The 27,893-nt window shown below is 41.5% G+C and overlaps 1 protein-coding gene across 6 annotated transcripts in view; it reads right to left on the reverse strand.

Annotated features, from left to right (window-relative positions):
* Nucleotides 1-1,466: 1,466 nt before the first annotated feature.
* The window catches only part of SLC16A12 (solute carrier family 16 member 12), an 80,086-nt gene continuing 53,659 nt past the window's right edge, over nt 1,467-27,893 (reverse strand). For 4 of the 6 annotated variants that reach the window (XM_012801285.2, XM_023509618.1, XM_023509617.1 and 1 more), the window contains 6 exons: nt 20,404-20,649; nt 12,553-12,656; nt 10,478-10,621; nt 8,077-8,656; nt 5,577-5,836; nt 1,467-2,198 (listed from right to left, as the gene is read on the reverse strand). In XM_012801285.2, the coding sequence (XP_012656739.1) occupies nt 1,936-2,198; nt 5,577-5,836; nt 8,077-8,656; nt 10,478-10,621; nt 12,553-12,656; nt 20,404-20,513 (1,461 nt within the window). In that variant the 5' untranslated portion in view covers nt 20,514-20,649 and the 3' untranslated portion in view covers nt 1,467-1,935. Of the gene's footprint in view, nt 2,199-5,576; nt 5,837-8,076; nt 8,657-10,477; nt 10,622-12,552; nt 12,657-20,403; nt 20,650-27,893 lie in introns of those variants that run through there. The other 2 variants (XM_012801288.2, XM_012801287.2) reach the window with 2 other exon arrangements.

Genomic DNA, 27,893 nt, shown 5'->3' on the forward strand with positions numbered 1-27,893 from the left:
TGCATAAATGGCTCCTATTTGTGATATAATTTTGGATTTTAGATTATTAATTTGGGGAATTTAAAATGGTTAGAGGCAAACCAGGGGATCTAAACTTTTCTCTCTCCATGCCCTTCCTCTTCCATCTGAAGATTCAGAAATTATCCCACACCATAGAAAAGTGTGGTATTTGGGAATTAATAAATTATTCTCATCTAAGGAGTTAAGTTTCTAACTATTATCCATAAAGACATGAAGAGCAGTGGACATTGGAATAAGAATTAACACAGAGAGAAAAGAATCTCACTTTTACAATATCTCTAGGATAATATTTTTCAGGTAACAGCCTCTCCCAATCCTCTTTTGGGTAATGATGAACTTAAATGTCTGATCTGCTAAGAAAACACTCACCAGAGACCTGCTGACTCAAGAATTCAATTCCTGCCTGACTGGAATACCGCCAACATTTTTCTGTTCCTGATATGAATGTGTCTACAGTTTAAATCAGAGCTTTCTTTCTGAAGTAAAACCAAAGGAAACTGTATTATTGTTAACATTTCAACATTGATTAAGAGGTTGTCCTTGTGACCAGATATGTTTGCTAAATTGAAAGTGAGCATGGTATGTAATAGTATTGTTAACGGGTAAGCACCAGGGACATAGTTTTATGTAAGGAGCTTTCAGTTTCCAGCGGACAATTTCTTGTTTCTTTTTTTCTTTTTCTTTTTTTTTTTTTTTGAGACAGAGTCTCACTATGTTGCCCTCAGTAGAGTGCCATGGTGTCACAGCTCACAGCAACCTCAAACTCTTGGGCTTAAGCAATTCTCTTGCCTCAGCTTCCCAAGTAGCTGGGACTACAGGCGCCCGCCACAGTGCCCGGCTATTTTTTGGTTATCGTTGTTATTGTTGTTTGGTAGGCCCGGGCTGGATTCGAACCTACCAGTTCCAGTATATGTGGCTGGCTCCCTAAGCACTTGAGGTACACGCACCCAGCCTCCAGTGAACAATTTCAAAGAGAAGTTCTTACCAGTCACCCTTTAAGATCTATTCCAACTATGGCACTCCATGATTCTTTGGATTCCTAAAGTGGTACCTACCCATTGGGAGAGGCATGGATTGGCTGGAATACTAATGGTGGGAGTAAGGGGAGATAATCTCTTTCTTTCTATATTAATTCTCAGCTTTTGAGGAATCTCAAATATTCCTTAACAACCCCACCCAAAACCCTAATGAGGAAGTCCATTATGAAAAAGACTTTACATCTTCACTCTCCAGGGTCATACCCAAGCTGACCACTGCCCCTGCCCCCCAAAAAACAAAAGGTACACAGTTCACTACCAAAGTTTTGAGATAGACTGTGTTATGGGCCATTTTTTCCTTTCCAAGCAACACAGTTGACATTGTCCTTTCTCATTCATCTGTGCAAATTTTGCTGGCTGATTAGTGTTGCTGGGAGGGCTTCATTCGTTTCCATCCGTGTGGATACTACATTTCTGAATTTTTGTGTATCTCAAAACTTTCATAATGACCCATGTAAGCAAACCTACATGTCAGTGTTTCCATTCACCTTCTAACTGGGGGCATGGGGGGTGTGTAGGGACAGAGACTTTGGGACAAAGCTGCTGCCCAGTGTCATCTGGTTTAGTTATGCCTGGAAATTACACCTCAATTACAGCTGATTACATCAGTGGTATCCTTACATTCCCCATGGAGCAATGCTCATTGCCCAAAAGATGTAAGTTCAATTCTGAGTACAAACCCCAAATGAGCAAACTCTGGGCTAGGCCACCTTTCTTTATTATTCGCTATTTTCCCTTTATAAATATGTTAATAAAACAATAGTAATAATGTCCTTGGAAGGCAATGCTCTGCCAAAATCAAATGCTTCCGAAACATGAGCAATCATGTGGCCCCATTTGGACGAACTCTGAAGATTCCCAGGCTCAAGGCCCTTGGTCAGGTGGGGTGGTAACCAGGCACTGCTGTAGCCATAGATTCCCCGTCTTTCTGGTCTAATTCTCTTGTTACAGAATAAGCCACTGATCCATTGGTCCACAACTGCAGCTTGGGGTCAGATTCTTTGGCAAGGAACTGCAGCTGGGTTGTTTTCATCCTCTTTACAAGTCTAGCAAAGCCAAGCAGCACAGAACTAAATATCATTGAAAATCCACAGAGAAGGAACGCTGCCGTGTAGCTGCCAGTTGTATCTACCAGCCACCCTGTAACAAACAACAGCAAAATCATGTTGTTGAGTTGAAAATTCTGTCACTCACCCACTCTCAAACCTAGTAATTGGTAAGGATAACAACAATAGATAGCTAGCACCACCATTATCATTTTAAGACAAAAAGCAGATCGCCCAAAAATATCACACAGCAACTGAAAAATACATTCCATTTTCCAGAGAAACTTCTAAAATGAATTGATGATGATTAGTATTATCTAAAGGGCTTGGAAGAGTATCATGTACTTGGTAATCACACAATAAATATTTGCTATTATTAACCCCATGAAATCTGGTAAATAAACAAAATCTATTGAAGTTGGGATAATTTACCAAGGGTGTTAAGTGAACGTAATCGGGCAAAATGCTAGTAATATTCCCAGCATTCATATACTATCTTGAATAGCATGACATGCTTCAGAATGCTGTCCAAATTTTCAATTAAATTCAGTCGTCATACATCCAGTTGGAAAATCAGACCTTTGTCCCGGTTTAGAAGTTGCAAATGCACACTTCTGAAGGCATATTTCTATAACCATTTTTTTCTTTATCTCTTCTTGCAACAAATTAATCTCAATATCTATCCCTGCTCTAAATTTTGAGGAAAATGAAGGCTTATAATAAGCACAATCGGGACCAGATGATCAGACCATTGGGGTAAAATTAGAATACCTGGGAAGGCAATTACTTTATGATTAACTAAAGGCTTTTTTTAAAAAATCCTTCAAACTTTATTTATATGCCAAGAAAACCAACTAAGAAGTATACGATTTTTCCTTTTACCTGCTTCAAATTATTATAAGCCCCACAAGGTTTTCTGGAATTAAAATTACTCTCACATATTTTAGTTCCTGTGTTATTTACTTGTGCATTTATGTAGCACCAAAAAGAAGAGACTGAGTAGAGAGCTGTCATTTGAAAGGTAAATAAAAAAGAGAAGTATCGTAGTAAGAACTCACATCCTCTAATTCTTAGTAATGAGTATAATTTCTGATTTGCCAAAAGAAGGCCATACACCAACAAAGGATCCAGGCACCCCAATTTCATTTGTGTCCTGTGACCCTTAACAGAATAACACTGCTCCTCAAAGCTGATGAAAAGTAAAATTGGCTATGGAGGGAGGATGCGGGAACATTTGGGGAGCAGGTCTCAAAAATGAAGCACTAACCTTAAAGTCCTGTACCATGGAACTTGAACTAACCAGGACTTTTCATCTGCCACAGTTAAGCAGCCACTATTTCCCCTAGTTGGCTGCTTCTTCCCTAGCCCCAAACTTCTGGGTTTGGGAAACAGCCCGAATGTATCTATTCACAGTAATAGCTAAGCAGAAGCCCTGCTCTCTTCAAAAATTCCCTTTTTATTTTCCAGGCAAATGGCCAGCCCATTTCTCTTTTCACTGTCTGCAAAGACCTGGTTCATGCTTCTAGTTTTTTAAATTTAGGCAGGTAATCATCTAGACTAGTTATTCTCAATATTTACTGTGCATGTGTATCAGAGAAAACTAGATGAAAATGTAGATTTTTGGAAAACTCGCCCTCCCAAAGATTCATATCACCAGTGGGAATGTAAATGAACCTGCATTTTAACTAGGGCCCTAGGGGATTTTGATGCAGGTGGTCCCAGGATCTCACTCTGGAAAGACACTGGTCTAGACCACATGCTTCAGGAAGGAGAAACAGGTTCTGACCTGTTTGCTGCTATCTCTCCAGGCCTCCAAGCAAAATGCTAGTTACACAAGCAATAAATTGGTTGAATTACTTGGTTAATGCATGGAATAAATATTTGTCAAATTATTTATTTAATCATGCTTTAAATTTCTATATCATTTTACAGTTTTTAAAACATTCTAGATGCTTTATCTGATGATTCCCAAATCTATATATCCAAATATGGCCTTCTTCTAAAGCTCAGACATCATTCTTCTTTGTTTTTAGAGAGAGTCTCACTTTATTGCCCTCAGTAGAGTCCGTGGCGTCACAACTCATAACAACCTCCAACTCCTGGGCTTAGGCGATTCTCTTGCCTTAGCCTCCCAAGTAGCTGGGACTGCAGGTGCCTGCCACAAAGCCCAGCTATTTTTTTGTTGCAGTTTAGCCAGGACCGGGTTCGAACCTGCCACCCTCAGTATATGGGCCTGGCTACTTTTTTGTTGCAGTTTGGCCAGGGCTGGGTTGGAACCCACCACCCTCAGTATATGGGGCTGGCACCCTACCCACTTGAACCACAGGCGCCGCCCTCAGACATCATTCTACTGAGGCGCCGCCCTCAGACATCATTCATACACAGCTCTACTGAGCATTTTCACCTGAGTATTTCAGATATCTAAATATATCTAAACATTAAATTCATTATTTTTCAGGCAAAGTCAGTTTCTCTATTGCCTCATCTTTTTCAACCATGACATTGTTTACGCAGTCATCTTTGACTTCTTTCTCTCTTTCGCCCTCCTATGCTAAATTCAATTGATTTTTTTTTTTTTAAAATCTCCTCCTTGTCCCCAGAGTTCATTTCCATTTTTTTTTTTTTTTTGAGACAGAGCCTCAAGCTGTCCCCCTGGGTAGAGTGCCGTGGCATTACAGCTCACAGCAACCTCCAACTCCTGGGCTCAAGCGAGTCTCCTGCCTCCGCCTCCCAAGTAGCTGGGACCACAGGCGCCCACCACAACGCCCGGCTATTTTTTGGTTGCAGCCGTCATTGTTGTTTGGCAGGTCCGGGCTGGGGATTCGAACCCGCCACCTTAGGTGTCTGTGGCTGGCGCCCTAGCCGGTTGAGCTATAGGCGCCGAGCCTCATTTCCATTTTTTGCTGCAGCAGCCCCACTTGGGGGCTTTTTGCTCCTAAAACTATTAATATTAGCATGGAATCCTAACTCTCTCTCCCTTGGATTACTACATCAATTGCTACATTATATTTTCTAAAATACACTCTTTACTGTTTTACCCCTTTGCACACAAACTTGAATACTCTCCAGTTTCTAAACAGAGCCCAGCTCCTTGGAGTGGCACTCAAAACATTCCACTATGACCCTGGTGCTTACCATTCGAGCCTCACCACCCACTGCCCCCTGCTGAAATCCTGTACTCCAGCCAGACCTCCCTCTGAATGTGCCCTCCTAACTGGCAAGTCTAAGCCAACTGCTCCCATCATTAGCATGGAAAGGAATCCAGAACCTAATGTGGGACTTTTTCTTTCCAGGGAGGCCAAGGCTCCCACTTGATTGGAAGAAGACTATAACATGAGGTGGTTTGGGGTGGCTATTGCACCCCTGTTCTCTTTCACTCTTTTTCTCAGCCCTCTGGCCAGTCTAGTGTGGGTGCAGTGTTTTCAAGACAATCTGACAAAGAGGTGATTGGGGGTTCTCTCTGGAGACGTACCTGCGATGGGTGGGCTCACCAAGTACGGCACTGCATGAAGGAAGTATACCACCCCGAGTGCGGACGACAAAGAGGAGGTCCCCACCATCTCCGCAGTCACTACTGGGATCAGGGTCACATAGGCACCATCAAAGTAGCCAAAGGTACAAGAGAAAGGCACAAGCAGTGGGAGACTCTGCAGCATTGGGAGGCAGAGATAGCAGAGCCCATCCAGGCCCACAGCAAAGAGGTAGCAAACATACCGGTAATTCTTCAGACACCTGTGGATGTGAGGAACAAAAATGAGTGAGGACGCACTAAGGTTCTGTGAAAGAGCTGTAGCATCATGGCCATGGAGCAGTAAGCATTGCAAGGACTCATAGCGATGGCCTCCCTACCAGGTTTTATCTATGTTGTCTTCCTACCTTTTATGTGACGGTACGAATTCACCTTCCTAGGAAGCATTGTATAGTAGAAAGAATATGGGGAATATGTGCCCTAAAACTAGAAAAATAGGGAAATAAGACCAGTTCTTTCACCCATGAACTGCCTGACTCTATCTTCAGTTTCTTTAGCTATAAAATGGGAAGGTTCTCTATCTCACCACAGGGCTATTCTAAAGAGAGTTGGAGATAACATGCAGAGTGCCGGGAGACTAATACTTTCTAGCACCCAACCATACTAGATGCTTCCAGTTTTGTTATCCATTGGTGTGTGGCACCTCGTAGATGCTCAAGAACCTGAGTGATTATTACAAAGGGGAAGCTGGAATGTGAAGGATTAACTGGGTATGGTGAAGGTCTTGAACTAAGTCTGATTTCAAGACTTCTCCTGTGATACTTCCATTACATTTTCCTTCTGTGACTCCAAACCCCTTCATGATACCAATTATTTCAAAGATTCTGCATAATGTCAGGTCCAGCAATTTGTCCTTTACAAACATTTTTCTATCTACAGGCTCATTTGAACTTTGCAAAATGGTATGAGGTCAATAGGCAAATATTGCACTTGCCCATTTTATAGATTACAACCCTTAAGGATCTGAGAGTTAGGTGACTTTCCATAGGTCATAGGGTTAATAAGGGACAGAGCTGGCACAGGAACTCAGGTCTTGTATGCCTGGCCAGTAATGCTTCCCGTGTGTCTACACACTGCCGCTTCTTGCCAGGTTATATTGTGAAGACAGATATCCCTTGCTCTCCTCCTTCTTCCTTAATCATTAAAAATGTGAAATTGAGAGTCAGTGCCCATAGCTCAGTGGTTAGGGCACCGGCCACATACACCAGGGCTGACGAGTTCGAACCTGGCCTGGGCCTGCTAAACAACAATGACAACAATAACAAAAAAATAGCAGGGCATTGGTGGCAGGTGCCTATAGTCCCAGCTACTTGGGAGGCTGAGGCAAGAGAATCACTTAAGCCCAAGAGTTTGAGGTTGCTGTGAGCTGTGATGCCACAGCGCTCTAGAGGGCAACATAGTGAGACTCTGTCTCAAAAAAAAAAAATGTGGAATTGATCTTAAATATTACATCCATCACACAGGAGAGTGGCAGTTGAATCCTGACTAATGACCTGTGACATAATTTGAGAGATGCTACTTGATAACAGATCTCTTCTTCCAACAGGTCATAGCTTGCATCCACCATTTAGGAGATTCTGAGTAGCTTGTACTATACAGTCTAAACAGGTGAGCATTTAATGAAGAAACTTCTGGGTAGATTTCTTATAACTTTGGTTTCTAAGCCCACAATTAATATGAAAGTACTTGCTATTTGTACTGCCAAACATAAGTGTCTGATGGACATAATGTGTGACTGCCGTGTTACTGCTGCACCTCTTCCTCCTGCCTGGACTGGGTCCTGCTCCTCCTCCCACTGCCAGGCAGTCTCTAGGGTGGTTCAGCCAAAACCCAAACCACAATACTCAGCCAGAGATTGTCTTGCCTGAAGACTAACTCAACTCTGGATGGAATTAAATGGATCACCAGAACTTGTGGTTACCCTAGACGTCTGTAACTTAGACAAACCCACCATCCTAAACTGACTACAACAAGGATTGGCAAACTGTGGCCAAATTGAGCCCATCACCTGTTTTTGTACTACCTATGACCTAAGAATTATTTTTCTACTTTAAAATGGTTGAGATAAATAATCAAAAGAACAATATTTTGTGACACATAAAAACTATAAGAGAAATTCAAATTTCCGTGTGGATAAATAACAACTTCTTAGAACATGACCACTCTGATTTGTTTACATATTATCTATGGCTGCTTTGGGGGCTGCAACAGCAGAGTCAGGTAGTTGTAAGATCACAATGGCAAAAAATGTCTCCCTCCTGTCCTCTTACAGAAAGGTTTGCCAACTCTTGATCTAGGAGAACCAGCAAGGGAGCTGCCTTCTGATGTTGTGGACTTGTCAACATTATTCAGACGTAGGCAGTCCATGGGGAAAGGGAATGAGGAGAAATTCAAAACTTAAAGTCCCTGGGGAGAGAGCTGATTGTAGGTTCGTGGGTTTTACCTTCTGTCGGTCAGCCATCCAAATGTGATATTGCCAATAATGTCAATCACCCCCAGAATGGACATAAGAAAAGCAGCTTGCTGGTGACTCACTCCAACACTCAAAGCATAAGGCACCAAGTACACAAAGAGAGGGCTGCAGCCGTAAGCCATAAACAGAACAGAGATGGCTAGCACAACAAAGTCTGACATCAGGAGAAAACTGTACTCCTGCTGCAAAGAGCAGCAGATGTAAGTCTGGGTCCAGTTTTTGGTCAGAGGTGAATAGGGAGAAGCCCGCTCAAAGTCTTCTCTCTGAGTTGTACAGGCATGCTTCTGCTCTGGTGTCATCCGGTCCTCTTTCAGAATAATTGGCCGCATCAAGGCACCACAAACACAGAGATTCAAAACGAAGCCCCCAAGAATGAGTAATGCTCCCCTCCAGGAGAACTGCTCAATAAGGAGCTGAACCACAGGAGCCAGGATGAAGGTGCCAATACCACTTCCCGACATGGCGATCCCATAAGCAAGGGCTTTCCGTTTGCTGAAATACTTGCCAACCATGGCAATAGCTGGAGAGTAACAAAGTGCAAATCCAAGACCTGCGGATAAAGAGAGCCCTGTGAGTGCTGGTACACCATGCACAGCCAGTGAAAGAAAGTATCTCAGAATAAAACAATCTGGATTAAAGAGAATCTGTCTTTCTTAAGCCCTTTTAAAGCTTTTTCCAACATCAAGCTGAAAATGAGTTTTCCCTCACCAGTCATTCACAATTTGGAAAATGTAGAACAGATATGACTTTCTTCTCAGGAAGAACACCCTTAAGAAAATCTTATTTCTTCAACAAAGTTAAATGAAGAATGTAAAAATTATTATACAAATTAACTTGGAACTAAATAGAATATCTGTATAATGCTAACTAAAGAAACTTATCCCTCCTCTTCTTTTTCTTTTACCTAAATTATCCAGATAATTGCCCTATCTCTTTTTTTTCCTAACTCTTCACCGCCTATAAAGACTCAACCCTGGTAATCTATACCACTCTGGAATTGGGATTGAAATCGCATGTATAACTTCATAAAAGTTTCAGAGTAATTTCACGTAGTTGGAAAACATCATGCCATCTTTATACATGAATATAGCATGGAAACCTCCCTTAAGGTCAGCAGAAAAGTGTTGATAGTCCAGAAATCTTTTTAAAGTTCTTTAGCTTCTATTACTTTTTAAGTCAAGAAAATCTGAAGGGCTGGATTTCCTGGCAACTACAATGTCAGAAAAAGACAAGGGAGAACTGTTGTCAGCTCCTGTTTCCATCTGCAGGGTGGCCAGCTATCCGGAGTTGACTGGTAGGTTTCTGAATGTGTGGGAATTACAGTGCTAAAGCTAGAATGTTCCCTGGTAAACTGGGACCACTAGTCACCAAAGCAGTCAGGCCTTATGGGTTACTAGGAGCAGATGCACCTTCTTTAGCTGAAAGAGCCATATTTATGGCCTCACTATGAGGTTACATCCTTTACGGGCCTGATTCACACTACCCCAGTGGCACAAAGCCCAGAGAGGAGTTGGTGCTAATCCCCACACCCCTCTAAGTGATGGGCAAACTGCTATTCTAGACCCACCAACCAACCCCATCTTGATCCTATGCAGTCCCTTTAAGCGTGATTTATGGAATTCACATCTGTTGCTTCACTTTCTATAGGATTCATTATGATTCACTAAAGCAATACTGCTACAGCATTAAGAGAGAGTGTGTAATACAGGCGTCCTCAAACTATGGCCCACAGGCCACATGCAGCCTGCCTAGGACATTTATCTGGCCTGCCAGGTGTTTTTGCCGCTGCTGTCTGTCCTGCTTAGCAGCTGACTTGTCCCGGGGCCCACAGTCTGGCCCTCCAGACTGCAACGGCCTGAGAGACAGTGAACTGGCCCCCTGTTTAAAAAGTTTGAGAACCCCTAGTGTAATATAAGAACATTCACAGGGGCTTTCTTTTTTAAATTGAAAACTCAAATTCATTGCACAATGATATTCATTATAAAGCAAGGGCAGCTCTGTTTAACCATAGATAGTATTCTAATGTTTTGGCAAAGATTTTGGGAGAATGACCAGTACTGAAAGTTTATGTCACCCTGAGTAATATCTTGTTTCTTCTGAATACAGAATCTTACCATACACTAACACCAAAGAAAAAGCAAAAATTACTTTTATCCTACAGCAGAATTAAAGTGGTGATCTATTTTCATTAGGTTAGTGCAATCCCATTTCTAGCTCTGTTTAACTGTGAGGTAGGTAGACATATGCTAGGTCAGCTAAATTATCCATCCAACAAAATGAATATTCTTTAAATCACTGCTCTACTGATGCACTTGGCAGCCCCAGAATGGTGTAAGCAAGACAAATGGACAAAGGTACAAAGTGCCCTTACCTGTAAGAACGCCCAGAGTGAGGTAGAGATGCTTCAGACTGGTGGCAAATGAGCCCAGGATGAGACCAGTAGATGCAAGCAAGCCACCCAGCATGATTCCCACTTGGCAGGATAAGTGGTTACTCACAACACTCCCAAGTGGAGCTTCAAAAACAACGATAAATAAGTTCAACAGAAAGGCCTTGAAGGCATCGTGAAAGCTGTGATGTTGCACTGGCAGAACAGAAAATAATTGAGCTTTAAAGCATCCAGTCCACTCCACTAATTCTACGGCTTTGGAAACAGAGGGCCAAAGAGAGGAAGTGACTTGTTTATTATCACACAGAGTGTAGACCCATGTCAACCTCCAGGCTTATAGAATATTCATTAAACCTGTAAGAGGCCCATAAGGAACTGAACTTCAAAGGGGCATGGCATGCCCAAGGCCACCAAGAAGTACAGCTCATGGCCCTTGACTCTGAGACTGAGGTTATTTTGCCCTTTTACTCTTTGAGTCTCCCAGACTAATAACAGGAGTGATGAAAGGCATGTGGATTTCTTTCTAGGGAACAATTCAATACCAGTACTCCTAGTAAAAAGATTAGCAGAGCTGATTCTCTGGGTATCTGTAGATGATTGTGTATTGATCAGGTTGAAACTGGGGGCTGACTCCAATGTTCATTTTTCTGTTCATCACAGAGCAGATCCGTTCCCAGGTAGTGTCACAGATGTGGTTTTGCAGCCTCTTGTCCGGGCTCTGAACCCTAATGTTCTGATTTCACGTTACCGGGTGATCATGTTGGGTATATGGTAACTGGGTACAAGAGACCTCTCATTCTTGCATAGAATTTAAATATGCTGCTTCAGACATGATCTTGCTCAAAGCCTCACATGGTAATTGCGAACATGCTGGTCACCTAAGACCATTTACTCCTCTTCAGGAGATTATGAATATTCTCCAAAAGATGCCAGTGAGGGAGATGAGTCACCTTTATTCACCATAAAAGAGAAACACATTTCTTGGTGTGCTGATACAAAGGCTGTGACTAATAATGTGACCCTGATAATCAAGTAATCATTTTACTAGTTTAAAAAAAAAAGACAAGCTATAAAACCCAGATATGGCATTTTTTTTAAGACCTTCTTATTGGTTCAGAGAGTCTACTTATCTATCTTATAAAACCTGCTTTTAGTCCTAGAGTTTTTTAAATTCCAACCAAGGAAATATATTTCAGCACAATTCAACTGATTCCTGATTTTTAAAATATAAATGTCTTAGTCCCTAGAATGAAATCAGATAAAGTTATTATGAATTACTGAATCACATGGATAGCATTCATCTTTTGCCCTGAGACAAGACTTGAAAAGATAAAAGTTTTCTAAAATACTCAGGTCTCACTGAAAAGAAAGGACTAAGTGGGCCTGGCTGTAGACAATTTGATCCAATCTTAGACATTCTCTCAGGCACCAATGTAATAACTTTATTGTCCTCTAGTATATAGATGGAATGTTAGTTTCAATGAATTTCTGGAACAGCCTATATAATATTTCTTGAATGAGGTATAGCCATAGTCACTATGTTTAGCTCATGATGACACAATCTATCCTTCCCCAATACTTTCTTATGCACAGAGATTTATGCATGACGAAGATGAAATCTATGAACCAAATTTTGAACCCTCTGGGAAGGAAACAGGCTACAAACCAAGACTTGAGATGTGATGCAACACTGGGGCATCATTCCAGGAGATCACATAGCGATGGCTTGTGGAGCTATCCACTGACTGCTCACATGACTGTGAGAAGGCCACAGCATTTGGAAGAGAGAAGCCCAGCATATACTGTAAACTGCCTCCAAAATCAGGACAAGTTCTGCAATGTTCAGCGTTGACATCAGCTAAAACCATTCATTCCAAGAGAAAGTCTGGTCGTCTTTGGCCAAAGCTAAGATTGATTTTTCCCTTTATACATATTGTTAGCCATTTTTAACATAGTCCTTCTGCTTAGAAACACTAGTAACCAAAGTCAGTGAAGGTCACTGTCATGTACCGTTCAAGAGTAGCCAGCAGTTATCTATGCTGGGCAGTGATACTTACCACACAGCATGGTCACACAGTCTATGATGGAATGGATCCATGCTGTCTGTGCATAATCCTGAGCGAAGTACGTCTGGAACTCCACAAAAAAAATTGAGATACATCTGAAAAATAGAATGCAGGCATTTTATACAAAAAAGCAAATAAATATGGATTTAAACCTGAACTTAGAAGTTTTGGTTCAATTAGCTGTTCTATTCTCCAAGAGTTTCAATTGTTGGACCATATAATAAATGGGAAATTAGAAGTTGAATAGTTGTGCTATTCTGGAGAACAAGAACAAGAGGCTACTAAAGCCAAGTAGATGTGAAGAGCATTACTCCAGGGAAGGTTTTATGGAAAAGAAAGGTCAAGAACATGGATTCTTTTTTTTTTTTGAGACAGAGCCTCAAGCTGTCCCCATGGGTAGAGTGCCGTGGCATCACAGTTCACAGCAACCTCCAACTCCCGGGCTCAAGTGAGTCTCCTGCCTCTGTCTCCCAAGTAGCTGGGACCACAGGCGCCCGCCGCAACCCCTGGCTATTTTTTGGTTGCAGCCATCATTGTTGTTTGGCGGCCCAGGCTGGATTCGAACCTGCCACCTTAGTTGGATGTGGCTGGCGCCTTAGCCACTTGAGCTGTAGGCGCCAAGCCAAGAACATGGATTCTTATTCATCTTAGTATTCTGCTAACATCTATAACTTTTAAAAGGTTGTTAAACAAATTAAAATTTGACAATAGAGTTATACATCACCTAGCAATTTTACTTCTAGGATTTATACAAAGGTAATACTCAGATAATAATAATAATAGATATATAAAAGGATATATTCTAATAAACTATAATAGCCAAATATTGTAACCAATCTAACTGTTCGTCAATAAAGAACTTGTTGTATAAATTATGGTATATTCATAAAATGAGAGACTAAGTTTAAAAAAGGATGTTGGTTTGTACTTTTCAATGGAAACAAATTAACAATGTAATGTTAAGTAAAAAAGTAAGTTACAAAATATTTCAGAGTAAAAACTTATTTTTATAAAAACACTTATTTTTATATGTATAGAAAAAGCCTGAAAGCATATATACCAAAATGTACCCAATCACTATACATGCAAATGGTGATAAGTGATCATTTTTGTCTTTATTGTCTTTATTCTGCATCTTGAATTATTTTATAAAGAACATGATTTCTTAATGTGTGTGTGCGTGTACGCCTATGTGTACAGAGAAAGAGAGGGAAATATTTATGTTGAAAAACAGTTAATTACTTAGGGAAAAAGACATTCAAGAACCAGAAGCAATAGTTTTGTATCAGGGTACAACTTGGAAGAGCTTCATACAGACTAGCTTTGTTTCCTAACTCAAGGCAGGCAGCTTTTAGAGCCTGGTGATACCAGGGAAAGTATCCGGCCTCTGGCCTGGGTATGAGCTGAGAGGTTATCGATCTTTTTGGACAGGGCTAAATTCCAACTCATCGTGCTTCAGCAGCCCACAGCAACCTGTTATTTTCACTCTCCCTCTTCTTTCCGATTGCTGCTAGGTGTGAAGGTGGGTGGTGGAAGGCTTGGAGAAGAAGAAAAAGAACCAGATGTAATCAGGACAGCCTGTTAGGCAGGGCCAGCTTTGTGGCAATGCAACCTGCCTAGAGGCTTAGGGCCTGGCACGCAGAAGCATGAAACTTGATTTAGTGCTCAGCTACCACTGACTTCAAATTGGTATTAAATTTATCTCTGAATGTGTGAGATAAATTAATCTCTACGGCACCGTAACAGAAGAGACACCCTTGATATGCATCTGTAGTTCTGTGCTGCCCTGTCCCCTGTAGCACCAGAGATGTCCTAGGAGTACAAGACACGAATTCTGGTGGATCCATGATTCAAGGGAGTTCAGTAAGACTCAGAGTGAGTACAGAGTAAGTGTGATCCATGATTCAAGGGAGTTGAGGAAGACTCAAAGCGAGTACAGCATGAGTGTGTTACTTCTGTGACTGAGTACATGTGGGGATAGGGAGAAAGAAGGGTCTAACAGGCCTGAAAAACCAGGCTTTCCTTTTGAACCAAAACCTGCTGGAGGTTGGTAGAGGAAGTGACTAAAAGATAAGAAAATGAAAGTGGTTGAGTAGCAACTTCAAGAACTATGGATGAGAAAGGGAAGAGGAAGACTGGGGGGCAGCGACCATGGGAACATGTGCTGGGGAGGGAACATTTCCACTGGGCCTTGGGTATGATGTAGGCTAAGAGCAAGAATCATAAGAAGGGGCTGCACAGGGTGGAGATGTATTTATTATAGACGAGGAACACAGGTTATCTAAGGGAAAAGTTCCCATAGGATGACAAGGTATTTTGGAATTATAAATCATAATCACTTTCATCATCAAGTAATTATGAAGAACTTTATATTTGTTGACTATGTTTGTCTCTTAGGACTTTTTAAAAATCTTACTTTGTTGTTTTCTTTTCTGCTGACTGGTTTTCTTAACCGACTTGACAAGTCCTATCAGTCAAACTTTAGGTATGTGAAAATATATCAAAGCCAACACCGGGGATTCTTGTCTAAACATGGAAGCAGGCTTGTCCAAGGTAAGCATTTTTAATGACCATGTACGTGCTTCTGAGGGATTGTGACTTCTATGAAATACGGGGAAAATATTCTATCACTTTATATCTGTTCTCAAAGGGGAAAGTAGCATAGAATTGTCAAATGTTAAAATTTCGTGACTTTTGCCTTCTAAACACAGGCACAGTCCTAAAGAAATCAGACCACATGCACGTCTCATTCTGAAGATTATTTTTGTTGTTCTTGGTTCTATGTGTGCAATTACAGATGTCGGGAGAGCAGAATTCTGATCCCTGATTCTCACACTGGGTAACTGAGAGTTTTTCATAAAGCTTCTTTGTATTATTAGGGCCTCAGTTTTCTCTCTAAAAGAAGCACTTTGGTAAACATGATGAGCTCAGTCAGTGTGGATGGTGCTGCATTAGAAGACAGTTCCTGACAACCTTCATAACAATGTGAAAACAAAGGATCACCCGAGTGTCAACCAGAGTGAAATAACATTCTCAAAGATACTTTCTCTTGCTGTCTGTCCTGCCACGTCACCGTAAAAATTTTGCTCTGGCTCCCATAGAGCAGGGTACTGACAACACGTGGCATTTAGTAAAGATTTTTCTCCAATTGATGAAGTTATCCACCAAGTCAATGCAAGAGTTGATCCACTCAGCAGTGGAGTGGAGTGGTTAAAATTACTACCACCTACTAGCCACTAAGCCTTGGATATGCTTTCAAACCTGTGTGCTATGGGGATTAAATGATTTAATCAATGAAAAAGCCTAAAAGAATGCCAACAAGAACGAAGCAAGGGCTCAGGTAAAGTCAGTAATTATTATATTTATAGGAACTCAGCTGCTCTTAGAGCTCAGAGGAGTGCCACGGTTCCGCAGGATTCAACGTTTATTGCCACTAAGTCAATGTGGATCCAAAAAACTTGGAGAAAATAAGTCTCAGATCATCAGATCTGGGTTTGGTTTTTTTTTTAAAGATTTCCAAATCAAATGCTGCTTTTCCAGTATCAACTCCAACTCAAGTGGTCAATTTATCAGTAGAATGTCATGCAATTACACATGAAATAGGATTCTTAACAATTTAGTATTTGGTAATAAGATGTGTCAAAGAAAAAAAATAAGTAATCAACATACATTCACAAATAGAAGAGTAAGTAAATAGTAATGACTGCTGAACAGCCTGCATAGCTTTCATCTCTATGGAAATGCTGTATGGAAGGCAGCATTATCAAGTACGAGGCAGGAGCTGAAATGTTTTTAAAATGGCCCAGGTCATTACTGTAGCGTTGTTTGTAATAACAAAACCCAAGAAACAACATAATGTCTCTCCATAAAAATGTTATGTAATTATAGACACATCCACACGGTGGAATTTTAAGCAGATGTTTTTCAGTGAGGTAGAGCCATATTGGCTGATAGGCAAAGATTTCCAAGAAATATTAATTTTTTAAAAAGCTCAAAATAAGAGTGGTGCCTGTGGCTCAAAGGAGTACAGCACTGGCCCCATATGCCAGAGGTGGTGGGTTCAAACCCAGCCCTGGCCAAAAACTGAAAAAAAAAAAAAAAAAAGCTCAAAATGGTGTGTATAGTATGATCCTATTGATATAATAAATAAATAGAATATGCACTTATGTATTAACATAAGGTTTGTTTTGTTGTTTTTCTTTAATGTTTGGACCAACCTTAAACATCTATTGATGAGTTTCTCTTTAGGCAGTGAAATTGGGATTTAGGAAACGACAGGAAAAAATCATTTTTATTTGATATATTTCTATAGGGTTCGAATGTTAACTATCTCAATGTATCACTTAATTTTTTAAGTTCTGAACGAATCACCCTAGAGGCTGCTTTACTTGTTCCATCTCCAACTTTCTTGGCTGCTTCCTAGTTTGCGACATTTAGAATCAGACACTGGCTACATCCTCACACACTTCTCTAAACTAATTCTGCTCAAGTAGCCTCTTCTCAGCATCTCCTAGTAACCTCTAATAATAGGCCTTTGCTGCCAGCCACAACACTCTTTTCTGGTTTCTGGCTAAACCCCAGGCAGTTCAGGAATGAAGGCTGCCCGCCATTACCACCAAGCGAGGAACAGATGAGGTGCGTGGCCCTGGTGCAGCTTGAAACATCTTTCTCTTTCATTTCTGCTTTGCCAAATAGTTCCTATTTTTCAAGACCTTACTGCAGGCACAACTTCTCTAGAAAACCTGCCCTGAACTCTTAGGTCAGAATTCATCTCCAGGTTTTCTTTTTCATTCTATTTTTACCTAAATTATAACATACAGTTACTTAGCACATTTTGATTATATTTAGTTGTTTATGCCTGAGCCTAACATCTCTGTATTTTTGGAAGCAGCTAGCACAGAGCCTTATCCTCAATGCATGCATAGGATGTACTAGATTAGTGGAATCAATTTCAATTGGATTTAAGTTGAAAACTCAAAGATACAACTTAAAAAAAAATGATGCAAGACTTTCAGCCCTTGGAGGCAGTCATGAGATATATCAGCCATCCCAGTTGTCTTTGAGAGAAAATTGAGAACTGATGTCCTGCCAAATAATACAAACCATGTATAACACTAATGGGCATGAAAGGCCATCAGTAAATTAGTGTCCCTGGTGTAGGTCCTCAATTATCCATGAACATCTACCCAAGTTATTTTCACAGTTCCAGAAGATAGCATTCAAAAAACCATCCACGAACACAATGTCCCCCAGCCTTGAAGTGCAGTTGTTTGTACATGAGTTCAGGATAGCATCACTCATGGCCACGTACCAACAAAACAGACAGGTTAGCGTGCCTCTGTAAGAGGAACTTGGAAGCAACTGTCCCCTTGGCACCATGGCAGCTGCTTGGATGTTAGAAGGTAGCCTGTCTTAAGACAATGCTTCCCATTTAGAAACTGTGTCTTGTAATACTACGGTTATTCTAAACCAGCAGTCCCCTTTTTGGCACCAGGGACCAGTTTCATGGAAGACAATTTTCCCACAGCTGGGCGGTATGAGATTCTCACAAGGAGTGTGCCACCTAGATCCCTCACATGTGCCATTTACAGGTTCCTGCTCTTATGAGAATCTGATGCCACCACTGATGTGACAGGAGGCAGAGCTCAAGCAGTGATGTGAGTGATAGGGAGTGGCTGTAGATACAGATGGAGCTTCTTGCCCACTGCTCACCTCCTGCCGTGTGAACCGGTTCCTAACAGGTCATGGATGGCAGCCTGGGGGTTGGGGACCACAGTTCTAGAGGATAAACTGCCAGGTGTGCACACATGTGTGTGTGCATGTGTGTTTGTGTGTATGGCGTGTAGGGAGGGGTGGGCAGAAGTGTGTATGTATGAGAAATAACAGGATAGAAAGCTATTTAGTTATGTGTTGGAAAGAGCAATAGTGGTTTCTATGTGTCAGGAGTGAATGGATTATAAGTGTGTGTAAGCAATGACAAATCAACAAGATAAAAAGTGAACTAGACCAGGATTCCAGTCCAGCTCTGTCCTACTAACCAAACCTTTGAAGGCAAGCCACTTAACCTTTCTGAGCCTCGCTGCCCTAATCTATGGCGGAGGACCTCACCTATGCTGCCTCAATCCCAAGGCCCACATGAGACAATGTGATTGAGAGAATTATCTTGACCGGAAGCACCACAGACAACCCCACAAGAGCACAACTCCATCACGAAACTCAAACTCTACTACTACCCAGAAGATGCCAGCATGAGCCCTCCTACTAAAGTGTTCTCCCAGAAATTCTCCCTCTCGGGAACGGCAGAAGCTTCTACACGTAAGAACTAAAATGAAGGAGATTCCTTTTAACTCCACAATATCTGCACACCCAGAACACAGAGTTCTATTTGAATGAAAGCATTTGTAGAGAAAAGAGCTAGCACTTGCAGATTTTAAGTATGTATTTATTCCAAATATAAATGAGGTGAATGGGCCCGAATGTCCACACATTATGCACACCCTACACTAAGTCCTTGGGCTAATGTAAGAGGGAGAAGTCAGCAAGTGAGACTGAGAGGATCCCTGTTTTATGCTGTTGCTCTCCTTCAACCTAGAATTCACCACCACAGCCAAAATGCAAATAAAGCAAAAGTATTTAAATTCTAGGTGGTGGGCTTCTAAGGACTGAGCACCTAGTAAGCCAGAGAGTTTTCAAGGATTTTGATCTTCCACATTTTCCTTTCTGGGATGAATGTAGACCCTAGCCCTGTGTAAGATTAACTCCACATGGTATGCTCACAAATCCACTGTAAATCATACTCTTGTTACCTGACACCCTTTTCCTCATCCCTAGATTTAAAGCTGCATGTCACACCATTATAATTATCATCTCTTGCTCTCAGTTTGCCCACAGCGTTTTCTTGATTTATAAGCTATGAATCACATATCCAATTAACTCTCTGCTTCCACTGTAAAATTTTAATAATTAAAGTTGACCTTAATTGTCATCAAGATGATAGATAAAAGAAATTCTGGAGAAATGGACTTACAGAAATCATCTTGCCCATCCCTGAAGCCATGGCAGCTTATGCTAACTTACCTTCTGGGGTGTGCAGTTAGCCATTCTTTAAAACCCTTAGAAAAGTGATTTCATTATGATAGTACCATGGAACCATTCCCACCTCTAATGAACAAGCCAGGGCACTTCCCATGTTATTTCATATATGATATAGGCTTCAACTACAGTAGAACCTCCATAGTTGACCACCTTCCTTCATTGATCACTTCCTTAAGTTGACTGAATTTTTACCACCTCTGTTTCTTGACCATTTTGTTACAGCCCCCTGGGTGATCAACTTATAAATGTTCTACAGAGGGTCGTGTTAATGATAAGTGGATGATGAAGAGAGGACAGAAATATGTATCACATGTTTCTACCTCTTTTAGAGCTGGCTTATGAGAACAAATGGCTATAATAGCCACAGGATTTGGTCTAATACTCTAGGTTAAAGTATCAGATATTATAGAAGAGACCACCACTAGGACCTTTTGTTTGTTTGTTTAGCAGGCCCCAGGTGAGTTCGAACCCACCAGCCCCTGTGTATGGGGCTGGTACTCTAACCAGCTACTGCCACTCAGCCTGCCACTGGAACTTTTAAGTGTCATAAAATCCCATTCCTTGCCAAGAAAAACATCTGAGCAGTGAAAGGAGAAGCATGCGTGCACAAACACATACACACACACACACACACACAGAGCACATATACACATATTTTCCCATTGATGTGTTCAGGAAAAAATAAGGCAGATTTAAAAGAAGATAATCCAGGTCATCTTGATAAATTAAGAAGAAAATCCCACCTACCTGGTGACTGCCCGGGTGCAGATGGTGACCAGGAAACAGCCAGCCACGATCATCCAGCCCCAGCCACCATCTGGAGGGGAGGCCGGCCGAGCTCTGTTTACCTTTGCCATGGTTTTGCTTTTTTCTTCTTTTCCAGGTTGCTCTAACAGCCACGTTATAATCTTGGAAGGGTTTTCTGTCCAGTGACTTCCTGGTGGTCTTCAAGGTTGGCATAGAATGCTACCTGGCACAAGGGTTACTGGCCATCTGAAACCAAACATCAGGATGTATTTGTATTTGATTGCCATGTCTAAGATTGACTGTTTTCATTTGGTAAAAAAATAATTATCACTTTCTTATTAAGTACAGTATCTGTAACTATGAATCTAGTCTGGAGCAAAGACTATCCATTGTCATGGCTGCCAATCTCCTTTCTTTTTTCTTTTTTTAATAATAGAGCCTCTCAAATTTTAGCCAAATCCACATCCACCTCTTTTGACACCATTTTCCTGGGCCTCTCTTGAATGTAAGTGTGGAACACAGTTTCATCTAGAGGAAAGGGATGTAAGCAATAACTCAGGCCACCTCTGTTCATCAGTAAATAAACTTTCCCAGGGTTTCCAGCACCCCCTTCCCAACAGACTGGAACGCCGATATGGAGATGAGGCAGACCAGACATTGGCCTCCGGGCCAGCAGAGCTACAACCCAAGAGCATCCCAGACCCCAAATGACTGTGAAGAACTGTCCCTCCCATTCTGGATTTCGCTCATCACTATACTGCTACACAAAAGATAAAAATGTTTCTATCTTACGTGAGACTTTCTATTTTAGAGTCTATCTATTACAATACCTTAGATTATATCCTAATTATTATACTGACTGAATCTGACAGTAACGTCTTTGACATTTTAAATAATGCTATAGTTTTCTAAGTATATAATGGAAACAAGAAGAAAATGACAAATAAGTGAAACAGAATAGAGAGCCCAGGAGCTAGAACATGTGATTTCAATATCATCTAAATAAGGTAGCAAATTGGCTAGGCACCAGTAGGTCAGTGGTTAGGGTGCCGGCCACATGCTCAGGGGCTGGTGGGATCAAACCCAGCCTGGGCCTGCTTAAAAAAAAAACAGGAATAAACACAAAGCTGGGGGCATCACCGTACCAGATTTTAGACTGTACTACAAAGCCATAGTGGTCAAGACAGCATGGTCCTGGCACAAAAATAGAGACATAGACATTTGGAATCGAATAGAAAACCAGGAAATGAAACTAACATCTTACAACCACCTAATCTTTGATAAACCAAATGAGAACATACACTGGGGAAAAGACCCCCTATTCAATAAATGGTGCTGGGAGAACTGGATATCCACACGTAAAAGACTGAAACTGGACCCACACTTTTCACCACTCACAAAAATTCATTCAAGATAGATAAAGGACTTAAATTTAAGGCATGAAACAATAAAAACCCTCAAAGAAAGCATAGGAAAAACACTGGAAGATATTGGTCTGGGGAAAGATTTCATGAAGAAGACTACCATAGCAATTCCAACAAAAATAAACCAATGGGATTTAATTAAATTGAAAAGCTTCTGTACAGCTAAGGAGAGAACAACCAAAGCAAATAGACAACTGACACAATGGGAAAGGATATTTGCCTATTTTGAATCAGACAAAAGCTTGATAACTAGGATCTATAGAGAACTCAAATTAATACACATGAAAAAACCCAACAATCCCATATATCAATGGGCAAGAGACATGAATAGAACCTTCTCTAAAGAAGACAGATGAATGGTGAACAAACATATGAAAAAATGCTTATCATCCCTAATTATTAGAGAAATGCAAATCAAAACCACCCTGAGATACCATCTAACCCCAGTGAGAATGGCCTACATCACAAAATCTCAAAACTGCAAATGCTGGCATGGATGTGGAGAGAAGGGAACACTTTTACACTGCTGGTGGGACTGCAAACTAATACAACCTTTTTAGAAGAAATTATGGAAAACCCTCAAAGAACTCAACCTAGATCTCCCATTTGATCCCAAAATCCCATTACTGGGCATCTATCTAGAAGGAAAAAAACCTTTTATCGTAAGGACACTTGCACTAGACTGTTTATTGCAACTCAATTTACAATCGCCAAAATGTGGAAACAGCCTAAATGCCCACCAACCCAGGAATGGATTAACAAGCTGTGGTATACATACACCATGGAATACTATTCAGTCATTAAAAAAAAATGGAAACTTTACAGTCTTGTATTAACCTGGATGGAAGTGGAACACATTATTCTTAAAGTATCACAAGAATGGAGAAGCATGAATCCTATGTACTCAATTTTGATATGAGGACAATTAATGACAATTAAGGACACAGTGGGGGTGGGGGAAGGGGAGAGCAGAGAGAGAAAGAAGGAGGGAGGTGGTGGGGGAAGGAAGAGCAAAGAGAGGGAAGGAGGGAAGGGGTCCACACCTTTGGGGGGCAAGAGACGATTGTAAGAGGGACTTTACCTAACAAATGCAATCAGTGTAACCTGGTTTCTTGTACCCTCAATGAATCCCCAACAATAAATCTTAAAAAAGAAAAAAAGAAAACACACAGGAAAGAAAAAAGCCCCTCTTCTTCCTGTAGACACTTCAAATCTGAATGTGATAGCTGGAGCTATGGCAGCCACCTCTTAACCATGAAGGAAGCCAGACTGAGGACAAAGTCAATAAGCCAAGGCCAGCACAGCAGAAAGATGAAAAGAATCCGAGACCCTAATGATTTTGCTGAGCTACTGAACTAACCGACTCTGGAGCCAACCTATTTAGCCTGTTAGGTAACATAATACATTTCACCTATTATTGGAACTAGTTGAGATTTCTGTTACTTCCAAGTAATCTAGACCAAAGTATTTCCTCGGACAGTGGTGTGCTGCAGCTGGCTCTGAGGGCATATCATCCATGTTTCGCCCAGTGATGTCATACTGGTGTCCTGAAATTGGCCATGGTGCAAGTATTTACACTGCAGAAGACACAAATGGGCAAACTAGACATCGAAGGTTTTCACATCCCCAGAGAGAACCATCTGTTAAATATTTACTAGCACACTAGGGCGATGTCAGAGTAGTTAAAGGTGTACACAGCCAACATGGCTATGAAATATTAGGCAAAGCCACAGAACTCAGAAAGCATATAAGTTGCTAGTGAGCTAGCAGCTTAACGGAGCCTTTTTAACAAGGTAATTTGCCCATCTTCCAGGACAAGGGTTGGCAAACTGCAGCCCTCAAGCAATATTTAGCTGCCACCTCTTTTAGTAAATAAAATTATACTGGAACACATCTGTACCTATTTATTCACAGGTGCCTTTGGCTGCTTTCACGCTACAATGGCAGTTGAGTACTTGCAAGAGAACATGTGGCTCACAAAGCCCAAGGTATTTATAATCTGGCCTTGCACAGAGAAAGTTCATAGACCCTGGCTCCGGACAGACATGATGCATTGATCTACAAAACAAAATGCCAATATTTGAGAAGATGGAGCGATATGGCTATTTCTGACTATGGCAGAATGGCAGTGTGGAATAATGAAAAGAACGGGCAACCAAAGTTCTGGTACTGACTCTGCATCTTATGAGATATATGAATGAACTCAAGCAACTTACTCAATGTCTTAAATCTCAGTCTACTCATCTATGAAATGGGAATATTATTACTCCCACAAAATTAATGTATGGATTAAAGTGAGGTAAAATGTGAAGAATACATGGCACTAAACTGTAGATATTGTTTGGCATAGGACAAAATCTCTTTTCATTCATTCACCACTCATTAATTCAACAGATATTTCTCAAGTGTCCAATATACACCAGAAACTATTCTAGAAGCTGGGCTATGACCAGTGGGGAAGTCAGACGATGGCCCTGCCTTCACAAAGCTCACATCCTAGAGCAGTGGTTCTCACCCTTCCTAATGCCGAGGCCCGTTAATACAGCTCCTATGGGTAGCAACCCACAGGTTGAGAACCGCTGTCCTAGAGGGTAGGCGAACAGCTAAACAATAATCTCTGAGCCTTGGCTTCTTCACTGACTTGCAGTGAGAGTCGAATAAGAGCAATCACTAGCTGGCAGCAACAAGCAAATCACACTTCAAGGAGTTTCTGTTACAGCTGCAGTGTTTTCTAAATGCTTACATTAGTTGCCACGTGCAAATATCAGCAAATTTATCTTAAATATCCAAATTTCCAAATTCTCTTGAAAAATTGGAAGTTCTAAAAAAGACACTTAGCTGCATTCCCTTGTGGCAAAGTCTCCTTTTAGGAGCAGTGTCTCCTTCTGGGCAAAGCCAGCCCTTTCTCTTCACTCTGTCCCTGACACCCAGTTCCGCTCCATCCCGGTGCTGCCTCACCCACGTACGATGCCTGCCAGGCCCCTGCATGCAGTAAGGTTTTCAACTCCTGCTTCCACCGTGCTGCCATAAGGCAAAACTTGCTGAGCAGCCAACTGAGTCCTGTCCATGGTATGCTTTCTGTCCAGCACTTTCCTCTTTTCTCCATTCCAATGAGCTAGCATCTGAGATTCTACCTACACCTGTAACAAATACGTGCAATAGAATAGCTCACTGATTGGACACAGTCCCATGAAATGACAAAGTCAATTGTACAGATGAAAAAAAATAAAAAAGCAGGCTGGGAGTGGTGGCTCACGCTTGTCATCCTAGCACTCTAGGAGGCTGAGGCAGATAGGTCACCTGAGCTCAGGAATTTGAGACCAGCCTGAGCAAGAGTGAGACCCTCGTCTCTATTAAAAATAGAAAAACTAGCTGGACATTGTGGCGGGTGTCTGTAGTTCCCCCAAATACATTCACTGAGGTAAGAGGATGGCTTAAACTCAAGAGTTTGAGGGTGCTGTGAGCTATGATGCCACGGCACTCTACCCAAGATGACAGAATGAGACTCTGTCTCAAAAAAAAAAAAAAAAGCTAAAGTTTAGGAACCTCTTCCTTCTAAAGGTATGGTCCTAGCCATTTCTTAGTTTTTTCTATTTAAATAACCCCTAAGGTTAAGCTGTTTTCCATTGTAAGCCATATACCCACCTATCCATAAACATCCAGCATCAGGATCCTGCTCAGCGCTGCCTGGTGCTATTAAAGAACACTGCAACAGGCGGTGCTGTGCACCAGCCCTTTGGGAAAGCAACAGAGCTCAATGGATCAAGCGTTAGTAAGTTATTCATATTCTTTGAATAGCAATTCCACTTCTGGGAACTTATCCTAAGAAAGCAATTTAATCTTGTTCCAGCTGATGTTTGGGGAAAAAAAAGAAAACAATTTCTGAGAAGCCAAACACTATGGCCAAAATATAATAGTTGCATTATGAATAATACATAAAGCAGAAACAACCTAAATGCTCAACAGCTGGGAAGTGTTTAGAGAACTGTAATACCTCCAACAAATGGCACGGCGTGTGAGCCTTTCAAATTATAACCAGGAAGTTAGTATGATCTGTGCTGGAAAATACATATGATGCAATGTTAAAATAAAAAAAAGACCCTGTAATTGTATATACTTTGTGAGGAAAGCTTACGTGAAGTTGTATGCTTGTAACTGTCACAAAGACTAGGAAGAATATGCAAAAGTAATCTTCTTGGGGGTGGGGGTGGTGACTCACGCCTGTAATCCTAACACTCTGGGAGGCCAAGACGGGAGGATTGTCTGAGGTCAACAGTTGGAGACCAGCCTGAGCTAGAGCGAGATCTAGTCTCTAAAACATGGAGGGCACCTGAGGCAAGAGGACCACTTGAGCCCCAGGGTTTGAGGTTGCTGTGAGCTGTGACACCACAATACTCTACCCAGGGTGACAAAGTGAGACTCTGTCTCAAAAACAAACAAACAAACAAACAAACAAAAAACCCAACTAATATTCTTGGGTCAGTATGATTAAGTTATTATTCATTTCCTATACTGTGTTATATATCATATTATATATAATTTTCTTAAATAGATACTCCTGCAGTGAGCACCAAAAAACTCTTTTGTATTGCTTCTCAAGGACTAAGAATAGCCACATCATTTATTAATACTGCACATTGAAAATGAGGTGATTAATCTGTAAAGGACACACACTGTAGGCAACAAGCCCCAGGCAAAATGAAATGGTTCTGTTTCCTTACAAAACTATTAAGCATCATTAATTTTTACTTTGCCACTGCTAAGCCCAAGATTCCTTTTCATTTGTTTCAGTTGAGCATCCTCCCGTCAGCATTTTACAAGTTAAGAACAGATCTGTGAGGCTATATCAAACTTCACTGTTCCATGGCCAAGAGCAACGGCTCATCCCTATAATCTTAGCATTTGGGGAAGACAAGGTCAAAGGATTGCGTGAGCTTAGGAGTTCAAGATCAGCCTGAGCAAGAGTGAGACCCAGTCTCTACTAAAAATAGAAAAACTAGCTGGGCATTGTGGCCAGTGCCTGTAGTCCCAGCTGAGGCTGAGGCAGGAGGATCACCTGTACCCGCCTGAGGTTGCTTTGAGCTGATATTATGGCACTCTAGCCTGGGTAACAGAGTGAGATGCTGTCTCCCCCCTCCAAAAAAAAGAAAATTACAGTTGCATAAATCCAAATAAAACATTTAAGTAGTTATCCCAGCATGGCTGTGGGGAAAGTGTGATGAATAAAGTCAGAGTGATCCTGCGTAAAGCCACAGAACAAGGACATCCTCACAGGGCTCCAGAGTGGGGAGAAGCAGCCTCTCTGAAAACATGTCTGCGATGCTGTTATTAACAATTCTTTGTGAATAATCGCATTGATCGTCACAAACTGCAGAAATAAATGCTACTTCCCTTTTCCACAATGGTGAAACTGAAGCTCAGAGAAGTGGAGGGACATCCTTTGCAATGCTGCACCCGAGTATAAACAGAAATAAGCGGCTTGGGGCTTGGCACCCGTAACTCAGCAGTTGAGGCGCCAGCCACATACACCGGAGCTGGCAGGTTCCAACCCGGCCCTAGCTTGCTAAACAACAATGACAACTATAACAAAAAAATAGCTGGGCATTGTGGTGGGTGCTTGTATTCCTAGCTACTTGGGAGGCTGAGGCAAAAGAATCACTTAAGCCCAGAGTTTGAGGTGGCTGTGAGCTGTGACGCAACAACACTCTATCAAGGATGACATAGTGGGACTCTGCCTCAAAAAAAAAAGTGGCTTAGGTGTCAACTTTGGACTGCAGTTGTCCATCTGCCGCCGAGATTTCAAAATTACCATTGACATTTCTGTCAACAAGATGTCCAAGCAATGCCAAAGCTTAAGCACCCTTTCATGTGAGTGACCATGACAGAAAAAGGGGGCAGGAAGCCTACAAGGTCACCACAAGGGTATCCTGCTGCTCACAAACAACTCATGTGAGTTTCTTTCAAAACAGTTTAATAGATTTATGTGTATTCAGAGGAAATGCGTGGGTTAGGCAGGCCTCACCTAGTTTCCTGGAGACTTTGAAGCAGCCTGCAGCTCCTGACAAC

The sequence above is a fragment of the Otolemur garnettii genome, unplaced genomic scaffold, assembly GCF_000181295.1.
Source record: "Otolemur garnettii isolate 467f Iridium unplaced genomic scaffold, OtoGar3 scaffold00008, whole genome shotgun sequence".
NCBI classification, from domain to species: domain Eukaryota; kingdom Metazoa; phylum Chordata; class Mammalia; order Primates; family Galagidae; genus Otolemur; species Otolemur garnettii.